Source organism: Equus przewalskii, chromosome 30 (genome assembly GCF_037783145.1).
Source record: "Equus przewalskii isolate Varuska chromosome 30, EquPr2, whole genome shotgun sequence".
Taxonomy (NCBI): Eukaryota; Metazoa; Chordata; class Mammalia; order Perissodactyla; family Equidae; genus Equus; species Equus przewalskii.
Genome location: NC_091860.1, coordinates 20238250 through 20250598, shown reverse-complemented (window position 1 = coordinate 20250598; position 12349 = coordinate 20238250). Strand labels below are relative to the sequence as shown.

The 12349-nt window shown below is 43.6% G+C and overlaps 1 protein-coding gene across 8 annotated transcripts in view; it reads right to left on the bottom strand.

The window, feature by feature from the left end:
- Positions 1 to 2085: 2085 nt before the first annotated feature.
- BEND7 (BEN domain containing 7) overlaps positions 2086 to 12349 on the bottom strand; it is a 79976-nt gene continuing 69712 nt past the window's right edge. For 4 of the 8 annotated variants that reach the window (XM_070601159.1, XM_070601162.1, XM_070601163.1 and 1 more), the window contains 2 exons: positions 7931 to 7984; positions 2086 to 4395 (listed from right to left, as the gene is read on the bottom strand). In XM_070601159.1, coding sequence (XP_070457260.1) covers positions 4334 to 4395; positions 7931 to 7984 — 116 coding nt within the window. In that variant the 3' untranslated portion in view covers positions 2086 to 4333. The remainder of the gene's footprint in view (positions 4396 to 7930; positions 7985 to 12349) is intronic. The other 4 variants (XM_070601161.1, XM_070601165.1, XM_070601166.1 and 1 more) reach the window with 1 other exon arrangement.

The following is a 12349-nucleotide window of genomic DNA, read 5'->3' as shown; positions in this document are numbered from 1 at the left end:
GATAAACAAACACATAAATACGCAAGATAATTTCAGAAAGTGGTAAGTGACATGAAGGTACTAAGGGACTGACTTGATGGAGACCGGTGGCTACCAGTGAGCTGACAGTCACCAACCCCTCTGTGATGGTGAAGCTTAGTTGAGATGAATTATGAGGAATGAACTGTGATTTGAATGTTGATTGCCTCTAGTTTGGGACAAAGTTACCAAGTTTAAGTTCCTTTCTCTAGCTCAGGAACACAATGTGCCTTAAATGCTGCTGTTTCCCTGGCTGTCACACATTGTCTGGTTGAGCTCCAAGTGACGAGGGACTTTGGCTCACTGCTGTCCCCGGCCCCTAGAACAGTACCAGGCACACCCAAACAGTACAGCAAACACTGTTGAATGGTGAATGGAGTAACATCTCAACCTGAACTCATCTGTCATCCTTCTCCTAGTCACTCCTCCCCCGTGTTCCCAATCTTAGTGAGCCCAAATAACACCCCCATGGCTCCCCAGCCAGAGACCTGTGTGTCAACTCTACCCTATCTGCACTCCCCTCCTCCACCTCCTCCACTGGTCGATCACCAAGTCCTGCTGGTTCTCTTTTTATGCTTGGGTATTTGGGTTTTTGTCATCTTGGGTCCTCTTTATCTGTCCTTAGCTATTCCGACAGCTTCTTAAAGGGACTCCCAGCTTTAGGCTTGCCCCTCTCCAGTTAATGTTCCTTACTTCATCCAGACGGATCAATTTATCATATGAATCTGATCTAACCTCTTACTTAGAATGCTTCAGTGGTCTCCCGTGCCTTCCAGCTTCTTGGGCTGGTCATAAGGCCTGCTGTGGTTGGCACCGGGCTGACCTCCCGAGCTTCGGCTCTCACTGCTCTTTCTCTTGCATCTCAACCCCGGCTGTACTAAACCAACACAGTGTCTACCTACGGCGGGTAGTGGGTGTTCAGTAAATGGTTGAACTGGGCTCGGGGTGCAGCTGGGAAATGAGCCAGCTGCCATTCCCCAATCACCCTGTAAGGCTGGGCCTGTAGGAGGGGAGACAACAGAGGCAGGTGTGTGAGCTTTAATCCTAGAAGAACGCAAACGGTACCCTCCCTTCCACTGGAGCCTCCTGGGGTGAAACTGGGTCCCCTGACACTGGGTTAGAAAGCCCTTAGGGCTGTCAGCCAGGTGACATATAAAGCACAGATCCTCACCAGTGTGTGGGAGCAAGGGCATCCCAGAGGCCTTGGGCCAAATAACGTGAAGTGGGCCCCCTCACTAATAATTTCATGGCACAAAGGGTCACACGAAACCCAGGGGGCACTGTGAAACGAGGGGCAGGCCGGTGGCAGGCTCCCGGCTTCCAGGAGGTGTGGGTTTGTGGAAGACTCCAGCTGGCTGTGGTTGAGATTTTCTTTTTCTGCAAGCCATTCACCCTGTTACCTTTTCTCTTGCAACTCAGCTGCATCCTCAGGCGGCAACTACTTCCATCCCCCAATGCCCACCACTCCTTGCAGCTGCGAAATAGCTCAGGGCCCCCCAAAATGAGGGCCCCTGAACCAGACCCTGGACAGAAGCTGGACAGAGCTGGCTGCCTGCGGGTGCCCAAGGCTGCGGGGCTGGGTGGGAATGCCTGTTCGACGTGGGAGGGGGCAGGCACCCAGGGAGGAGTAGCGCCCCCCTGTGTTCAGAGACGGGAATAAAGCAATTAATGTTTGAACAGCCACTCTGCATTAGAGAAGACTGATTTGTCCTTCTGGTGTGTTGTTTCCATAGAAGCAGGGCTTAACCTTTTAAGTGAAGATTATAAAGCTACCTAATTCATTTACAATTAGGCTTCAAGCATGTTGGTACTTAATGCTCAAGTGCCACCATGAGACTTGCTCCAGCCATGGATCTGACTGCCAGGAAGCCTGTGACTTTCAACATTGGAAGACGCTCTCTCCGGTAGCAATCTAGTTTGTTTATTTTTAAAAATTGACTTCATAAGGAGATAAAACTTTCAGTGTAAGAGCACCAGAGTACTAATAAATACCTTTTAATTAATGGACAGCATTGACTCCTGTTCATAAACACGGAAGGGCTGGCATACAGGCACGAAACAGGCGTGTTCAATTAAAGTAATTTATTGTATTCTTCCAGAATGGACATAAAGAGCATCTTGGGAATTGATATCACAACACAATGTTATACACCATTTTCACAACTAGGCTTATGTTGAATTTCTTTTAAAGAACATAGTAATTTTTAAAAATCTAAATATTTACATATTAATAAAACATATATACAGATTGAGACATTATCCATAGATATGGAATAAATTTTTTTTTTGCTAAGAAAGCCTATAAAAAGGATTTCTGGATAAAGTCTGAACAGTAGTCACAGTAAGCAAACACAAATACAATTTTAATTTACAAAATAGGATTTTACTGTTGCAGGTTTATGATATGTATTTCCAATTTGTGGATCCATTGCACATTTCTGTGAGCTGAACAATCCCCACCCCTCCTCAAGTATTGACAAAGCCAAGCTGTCGCCCAGTCTTGGAAGGAAGTGCTTTTGAAGGTTCATGGTGCCTGTTTAACAGATCCCACTGCTGTAAGGTAAATGTTTCTACCTTTATTAGCAACATTTTCGTCTTATTGTAATAGAGTTGAAAGGTCACTAATTAATCTTTTCGATTCCCTTAAGAAGTATCTCCTTTCGCAAGGCAGAAGACAAATTTTAAAACATATGTTGCAGAAAAACTAAAGCCCTGGTTCGTGGCACTTCATCAGACCACTGGGTTTCATCAGGCCTCGGTCTCAGGGAAAGGATTATCAACTGGGCCCACAGGGAAAAGGCTAATAACTAAAGGGTGTGATGGAAACAATTGCTCTGAACCTTCCTTGCAGCTTCACAAGAAGACAGAAGACACAGATACATATGAGATGAAGCTGTCCAGCAGGGAGAGTGAATCCACACACCACACCTGGAACTTGGTCACATTACAGGGACGCCTCTTAACTTCGGCTGATGAGCTGGTCTTCAGCCGACACTGATTCATCCCAGAGCGCCCCTCCCAGCTCAGGGTTAGCTGTTCAGTGTGACATAGCACAAGGACCTTGGACAGGGCACTCAGGAATTTAGGCTAACTGCGCCACGGATGGGTTATCTGGTGCTGGGCAACCATGAGCCTCATCCCCCTCAGCTGCCTCAACTGCCAACCAAGGGACCTCTGCAGTAACTCTGGGCTCGAACACTCCGTGACTTAATCAGTGCTAGAGAGAGGTGTTAATCGGGAGCACAGCAATTTTCTCCCCTGCGGTTTGGTGTTTCTACAGTCCAAATTTCTTTCAAGCCAATTTTTGTCTTTTGGGTCAGGTGCCAAAGACTCGAGGGAATTTGCTTTATACAATAAACGAGGTGCAAATGCAGTGTTTCTAAATAAAATGGTATTTTAAATTCACCATCTTATTACAGACAGGAATCCAGAGGTAAATACTGCTGTAAAACGAAGACACACATGGCAAGATCTCTCTTTAAAATGAATCCGGATTTTCATTTGTTGGTTTTATATAAAGTGGAGGGCAGCTGAACTAGGAACCGAATAAAGTATATAATATTAATGAAGTACATTTGTGGCCGGTTGCCACACAATGCCAAACACTGGACCACTCAGTTAAAACCGTCTGTTGAAACAGTTGTTAAGTATCATGGAGATAACTGGTCGCTTTGAGTTTCTCACCTTTTAATGAGTTATTTTGTCACAGTGTGGACACAGCCTACGTGAAAGGTTTTTCTTTCCTAACAATTCACGTATCACTTGCACTGATTCAGTTACAAATGATTATTTTGGGGGGGAACTGATGTCACAAATGATTTCATCTAATAGATCAGAGCTATCTCATCTCCCAAAGCATCTTTTCCATCTTCTAAGCTGATGAAGGTGTGATTAATTTTGGCCTTCACAACTGCTCCCTCAGTACCGGAAGGAGCCATTCTCCCTTATACTGCATCTAAGTAAATTTATGTTAAAATAAATATGTTTCAAAACTCCAAGTATTCACACTGAGGTGATGAAAAAAACAGGGGAGAGCAAGTGCTTCCTTTTAATGGACAATGAACTAACTGGAGCATATGTTGGACTTTCAAAGGGTGATAAATCGACTCTAAAAATGTTCCTTAAAAATCTTATACCAAGTTGGAGGCTTGATGATCACATATTACAAAGAAAGTAAATGAAAACTATTCCAACGTGACGGGTAAACTTCACGGAACACCCACTCTTTGCAGTAACCTGAAACGCTACGTGGATCTTGGAGGAAATTCACACGGAAGAACTGTGTATGCTAACGACCAGCATCCCGAAGGCAAGTCTAGGCAGCGAAATGCAGCTCTGTGTCCTCCGCGTTTCCTCTCCTGGTGTCAAGTGCGTTACCTACAACAGAGACAAGAAGATGAAGGCAGACCACTTCTCTAAAGGTGCGCTGCACACTTTACTACGACACGGCTGGACGTAGGTACTTTGGGTAAGTGAAGACTGCTGTTGGTGAGGCATCTGTGTTTCACACTTAAATCACTAATTTTTAGCCAAGGCTTTAGTTGTGCTAAATGAGCAATTTTAGCCATTAGAAATTTGTAATGATTCTTTTTACAGGAAAGCCCATGAATGTGTATCACTATTTGGCATGTCCATATATTGTTCAGGAATAGAAAATGGCTAAATAAAATAGGATCTACCTGTAAAACAGAATATCATGCAGTTATTAAAATAATGTGTATGAAAATTTGTAATAAAATGGAAAATGCTTTTTAGGTTAAAAAAACAACTCAGGGAACAAAATTTTATGCAGTTGATCTCCATTATGTAAATAAATAATAAAAAGAAAAGTCTGGGAAAAAACACCCAGTAATGGTTGTCTCTGGGGAGTAAAATTCAAGTAATTTACATGTTCTTCCTTACACTTTTTCTTTATTAAGTTTTAAAAAGTATGTAAAAGAATGCCAATTTATGACAAAAATTGCGAAGCCCAGATGAGCTCTGCACTGCTCTATTTCAAATTCAGAAGCCTCCTTTTGAAATTTTAGAAAATGTTAAGTTTAAAACAATAAGGTTTTTTTCTTCCCAACACAGACTGTTCCCAAATCCTGGGCGCCTTTCCTTCCTTATCAGAGCGCTCTCTCCACACCCAGGCAGCAGCTGGTGTCGCGGCCTGCGCCCCTCACACTGGCTGGGGCTCTCAGGGCGAAGTCTCGTTCACCAGAACCTACCACAGTGCTGATTCCTGTGAGCTGCTCGAAAAGGCTTACTGAGGGGGTTGAGGGAAAAGAAATGAAGAAAATATGTTTTTCCGCTATAACATCTGTATCCACTTTTGTTAAAACTCGACTCAGAGAAGGTGTCTTAAACGTAGGGATTGAACCGTATGTCCCTGGACTGCTTGACTACAACCTTGACCTGGTCGATTCTGGTTCATGGAAACACTTAAGGATTTACGCCCCCTCCTTGCCCTCCCCAGCATATGAATTCGGAAGGAAAAATAAAGGTAATAAAGGCCTTGTTAAATCCTGAAAAAGGACCAACTGTTGCCAGCTCAGATAAACCAGATAAGGAAAGTCTGACAGTCTCAAATCCAAGGATGAAGCTACCTGTGCAGGAAGGTGGCCTTCCCCTCTTGGAGGGCCTCTAGGGCCCAGGGAGGAGGCAGGAATTAGTAGTAGCACTGCATGCAAAGAAGCCACCAGACCGGGATGGTACTTGAGAGGCACTCCAGAGACGTGCTAGTCTAATCAAGATTATTTAATTTCCTTACTGCAAAATTTAGGCACCAATCTGACTTCTTTCCCCCTTTCTCAATGATAAATGGTATTATTTAGCATGCTGTTTAGTAATTTGTATCAAACAGCTCTCAACAGTTTAGTGAAAAGCCTTACAGGGGTGTTCTGCTATAGTCTTCATCACGACCTTACAGCCTTGGGCGAGATCTTAGAAAGAACTCCGGGAGTTCACACTGCAGTGGACGTCGGGCAGACTTACGATGGACATTCTAATTGTGGAGACCGAGACTGCGGTGGAATCCTAAAGGGCTTAGTACATCCATCGACTCTTACAACCTTTAAGAAACATGCAGAGGAAAGCTGGCTTTGGCTTAGGGGTAAGCTAGGTGGTGTGATGGCTGGGAGTCGATAGGCCTGGGCTCCGGCCAGGCCACCAACCAGCTGTGAGACCTTGAGAAGGTCATTTAGTGTTTCTGGGCCTCAGGCTTTTTTACCTGTAAAATAAAAGGACTGGATAAAAAGAAGGGATGGGACTAGATGATCTCTAAGGTTCCTTCTTTCTCAGATTCCTTGAAATTCTTTTCAGTTACATGAGGTGGTCCTACCATCCCCTGTGTATAATTTTCTCATCTGAAACATTTCTCTGTTTCCATCTTCAGATAGGAAAATACAAACGTATTATTTCAAGGCGGATGGTTTTCAAATAATAAAAATTTTTAAAAGCCCACTGAGTCAGACGACATTGAGAATGGGCCATGCAAATGCCCTGGGGTCAATGGAGCTGGGAAGGGTGAGGGAGGAACCCTGGAAAGCACAATTAGAAGAGCACAGTATTCCTCCACAGCGTCTCCTGAAATGCACAATTTCATTATTTATAGTAGTGTTTCATGCATCTACTGGGAGTGGGCCAGGGGTGATAAGAACAAGGCTAACATGAGTTGTCCTGATATTCAGAAGACGGAATGGGAAGGAACAATAGAGATCGTGCATTTCAGTTCTCTTAATTCATAAATGTGGAAACATAGCCAAACAAGAAGAGAAATTCCTTTTATATAATGACTATATATGGTAAGAACTTGATGTAAAAGGTCCTTTTTGTACTATGCGGCTCATTTCATTTATTTGTCCGTTGATCTGTTGCTTAGCTACTCAGTGACAGAAGGCCCTGTCCCATTTACACGGCTGAGTCTTCTCGTTGCTCTGAAGTTCACTAACACATGTCTGTCTACACCTAGGAACTCCGCTTTCGTTGCCATCTCAGGATACGGCTATCAATGAACATGTGATCTAGCATGGTTTCCACCCACACTAGCTACCCCATTAATATCTGCCCAATTTAATTTAAAACTTACCACCCCATATCTAGAGTTGAGCTTTTTCACTGAGAGGGTTTTTTGGGGTATCTGGGGTTTGTGGGCCGAGAATCTTCAGGTATTCTCTTGAGGGCAGTCAATAAAGAGTCCGGAGGCCAAGTGAGGGAATAAATTGTCACGTGGCTCATGGATCAGACACCTGTCTCTCGGGCTCTTAGGTATGAACTGACGCAGAGGCAGGAGGCCAGGGTGAGAAGAATTACTCGAGAGTCCAATAACGTGAAGTCAGAACTGTGTCTACGGCTTAACGCTGCAGGAGAAGCTTCAGTGGAGTGCGTTCGGCTGATCTGGTTATGTGATGCTTTCAACAGCATCAGGAGTGTGCCACCCATGCTAGGTGCATTGGCTCAGTGAGTCATTCAATTGAAACACAGTGTTCACTGGCTGCCCGTTCTGTGAAGAGCAATGACCATGTGCCTCTCAAAGCTCTTTTGGGGGAGGTGGGAGAGGACAGAATGGACATGAATTTCATCATAAAATGGGTGATCCCTGTTCTAAACAGAAATGTCATTTCATGCTAATATACTTTTTAATGTTCAAAGGTTTGAGAGGCAAAATGTGGTGACACTAAGTTCTTAGGACTTGCTGTTCTGAGGTTTTCAAGAATATGAAACAGAGTGTGAGAAAAATGTAGCTTTTCATATTCAGTGTGAAAAGTGTCTCTGAACACAGGGCGCTGAGCACCTCTGAGTAGTGGGTCTGGGTCTGCTCAGAAGCAGCATGCCTAAGCATCTGCATCTCTGACGTTAGAAACATTTTCAATGCAAATATTTTCCTGTGCTGTGTTTTCCAGCGGGTGATGAAAATGTAAATGTGTTTTACCTGTTGGTGGTAAGGAAATGCCATCCAGTCTTTCATCCCCGTCAGCCACCTCTGCTGGTTACAAGCATAAAACACAAATCTCATTAGTTTCAGGGAGCATGTTCATTTTACTGAATACAGTAATATAATTTAAAAACTCCCGTATACATAATAGTTTTCACCTTTCCTTTCCCTTTTCTGCTTCAGTCGGTTCACAGTACAGATTTTAGTATTATTATTTAAATAAAATATTTTTTGATGATATAAAGTCAATCAATATTCCTATATTAAAAATTGTTCATATCTGTTGAGCTTTATGCTCTCAATCATTCACTTATATACATATATACGGATCGAGGATCTGGGGTGAACTGTTTAAATAAGATCGGGAAGGCACAGAGGTCAGGGAGTCCCTACGGCAGAATTTCACCTGTCATCCCCAGCACCCTTCCTGTGGGGCAGGCTTAGGAAATCTTGAGAACGAACCTTTCTCTGGAGATGACTGGAAATTCAGATCCTAGAGCTGCCAATCTAAAACTGGCATCAACTCAGTCATAAATAAAATCAGAAGGAATGAGCATTTCTTCAAAGGATTCATCACTTCTATGTTTTAAAATGCAAACCTTTGCTCATCTCTGATATGTTTCAATCTCTTTTAAGAGTTTTCTAAAGGGAGATCCTACAGTCACAGAAAACCTTCCACTAAATACAAAAAAGAAAGTGCCCACTTGTCTCCTGATAACTGACGGGCTGGTCAGTCTCCTCGACATGCTGTGGACAGGTCGGAATATTTCACTATGGCAATCTGGACAATTCTGGTGGCGCTCCCTGGCCCCAGGGCTAGTGGCCCGCTGGCAGTCACCTTCCTGCTGCCTGCACGTGTGCACAGGAGGCCAGTCAAACGAGGGCTGCCAGTGGCATCGCGTTGCAGGGCTGAGTGGGTGGGAAGCAAAACTAACACTATGATCTTGTTTTTCTTGCTGTTGCTTTTGACACAATCAGGGTTCAGATATGGCTAGAGACGTTCACAGATTTCCACTCGGTTCACCCTCTCCATCTCGTCCTCAGATTGTTACACACTAGCATCAGTGAAAGACCCATTGTCTGCTGACCTGCTAACTCCACCTCAAAGAGAAAACTGAGAAGAGACAGAATCGTCAAGACCAATTGTGGTCGGCAAAGAGTAGGAACCAGTAAAAATGATCTCGTAGGTGAACATTTAATAACATAACAACATTCAAGTCAAGCAGTAGGATGAATGGGAAGATTAAAATTCTGTGACTAGGTTTATCGACAAAACACAGGAAGGACAGACTAAAATGGTGACAGTGTGTCTCTGGATGCAAGGTTTACAGGTATTTAAAATTTTGCTTGAGTTTTAAATATTATTCATATACTTAAAAAATAACAAACATAAGTCATTTTTATACTTAGAAGACATTTTTTTTTCCTAATTGGCTTGAGTGGATTTGAAGATAGGGAGATGAACTCCCTGGTAGTTCTTTCATTGTCTAGGATTTTAAAAATTCTTCAGTAATAATACCAGCAATGATAGCCACCACCCCTTATTAAAGGCTTACCATTTACTGGGCACTTTACATACACTGTGTCAGTTAACCCTTAGAAAACCCTACAAGGCAGGTCTGTTACTAAGTCCATTTCAACAAATGAGGAAACTGAGACAGAGAGAGATCAGGAAACTAAGATAATACAGCTAGTAAGTGACACTGCCAAGGATCTGACCAGGTTAGTTAATGCCTGGGCCCTGAAGCTCTTTGCTATTACTAGTCCACACACACATCACTGCAGCATTATGAGCTAATGTTTTAAATCTTCAAGTTTTGGTTCATTTTATACTTTCATAACTTTGTGTACTTTACACGTATAATTGCTTTTCATTTAGTTATAACCAAAATCAGTTCTGGGTATAAGTGTCTCTTCCCTTTGTAATTCAGCTAACTTCACTTTTTAAAAACAGGCCTATGCAATTATGTGCTTTCATAAGAACAGAACATATACAACCACAAAATACATAAATTATTATATATAAATTAGTATATGGTAGTTTCATGAATGGGGCGAAGTGTCATAGTTGAAGAACATGACAGTGTTATTTAAATTTAATTATAACATGTATCTGTAACAACAAGCTCACGATCTTTCTTCCCTGATGACAGTTGAGTTTTGAAATTTGGAAAAGATTGAGCAAGTCTAATAAAAATTTAATAGCAGTGACAGCTTTACTCTTAGATCCAACACAAATAAAAAATTGCGATTTCAGCTCCGAGGAAATAATCTAATGAAAATGATAAAAATCCACACCAGGAAAGGAATCATTCCAGTTATAGAAAAAAAACTATTACATGTGATGAGAGCCCCAAATGAATTTCTATTTGGATTTGCATAACAACCTTTCAGATCGGCGTGGGGTACTGCTTTTTCTAGAAGCAGCATGGGCCTCCTTAAGCGGTGAGTTGATTAGCTTGCCCAGTTAGAGTCTGTACCTAATTCCAGGAATTGAGCCAAATATGATAAATAACGCTGAAGTTGTGGAATAACTATGAGACACTATTTTATCATTAGGGCTGAAAAGAACCAACACAAAAGCATGACAGCAAGCAGTATTATTGATCCAGGCCTCTTGGCTCCTATCAGCATGACAAAGGAAAAGCCAGTGGCTCCGGGTTCAATTTGCTGGGGTCCCACTTTTGTGCTGCTTGAGGAGAATGAAGTGTAACAGTATTTGACAAAATTGGGAGACAAAACCTATGAGGCAGGTCACTGCTGACGCGCAGTCATTTTGGTCTGTGTCAGGGTTAGTTCTGTCCTACAGCTACCTTCCACTTCTCAGACGCTAACAGAACCTGCTCTAAGGGCAGTGGAGAAGTGCCAGGGTGCCAGGCACAAACATCTCAGTAGATGTCTAAATGCAGGGGTCAGAAGTGAAAATGTCCCAAATCAAATATGATACCACGGAACAGAGCAGACAATGTTCTGAGCACGTGAGAGGCTCCCACGCGGAGGGGAGTCGGGGGAGCCGTCTACAGTGTGGGTCCCATTCTGCAGGAACAGGCAAGCATGTGTGGAAATGAGCAGGTGTGACGTGAATTACTGACACAAATGCTGAGACGGTTAAGAAGTGTGTTCACGGGCCAGTCTGTGTGTGGGCAAGAGAAACAGGAATGCAGAGGGAAGTCCCCACTGTGTGCATGTGTGTTTGCTGAGGGGAAGGGAATGGTGGCCAGAACCTACAACAATTGGTCTCAGCATCTGACAACAGGAAAAAAAGAGGTGGTGTGTTTGCGTATAAAACATAGAGTGTGGGGAAACAAGATTTAAACCGAACTTCCTGTTTCAGTCACGTGGCCCACGGCCGGCAAGGCTGTTTCCATGTCTCTGGGAACAGCCTTCTCCAGCACACTCAATACCCACTAGCTGGTCTTCTCCCTACTTTTTATGTCTTCTACCTTCAAGGTTTCTCTTCAGACTTAAACTTCCCAGGTCCTTTGGGGACTTTCAATCATTCTCCTCAGCTAGAGCCGCATGTTCTCTGTCACAAAGCCCCCTCTTCCTTTCTCTAGTTGTCTCTACAGCACCTACAGCAGGGACGTCAGAATACTGGATCTGGTTCTCTTCCCTCAAGCTCCGGGGAGCTCCAAGTCTCTCTCGCACTGTCCCTTTACTCCCACCAGCCCCTGTGAAACAGGAAGGGGCCAGGCTTCAATGGATTCTAAGCAGAGGAACTGAGGCGCAGGCACCTGCGAGCCTGTCTCAGGCTGGACGTCGGTGGCACAGTGAGGACCAGCGTGTGGGAGAAGCAAAGGGCAGCTGTGGCTGGTTCCTGGGCTACTTCGGCCCTGTGCCTTTCCTTTGGGCTTACTGAGTATTACATTTAGGTTTGTTCACTATGACAAATTTTAGATCTTTCTTAAACCCAAATATCATAGTATCTTTGTTTTTTGGGGTTCAGCAATTTCCCCCTGGAAGTCAACAGGGAAATGGAAGTCCTTACCTACTGAAGCAGTCAAGATTGCCAAGGTAGAATTTAGGCAACACGAGACCAACTTAATACTTACTAGCCAAGGACACCACCCAGGCTTAATACTGGAAATTTGATTTGGGATATAAAACTGAAGAGAAACAGCAGACAGGACATCAGTGCCCCATCAGGGGTTACTTACTGTGGAAATCTACGGGGCAATGGTCTTTAATAACACCTGTCATTCAATTGTAAAGAATGTTTTCACCCCCAGCTCTTTCCTGGAGCCTGAAACCTACAGTGGGGCTAAAGTAATAAGAGGGGCCTTTGTGAGGCAGGAGATCTTTAGCATAAGAAGGGATAAGAGACCCCCTAGTAGGAGGTTAATCTTCCCAGGTGTTACTCAGTTAACCTACCCTAAGTGAAGACTCGGAACCTTTAGGGGAGGATGGGAGAAGAGA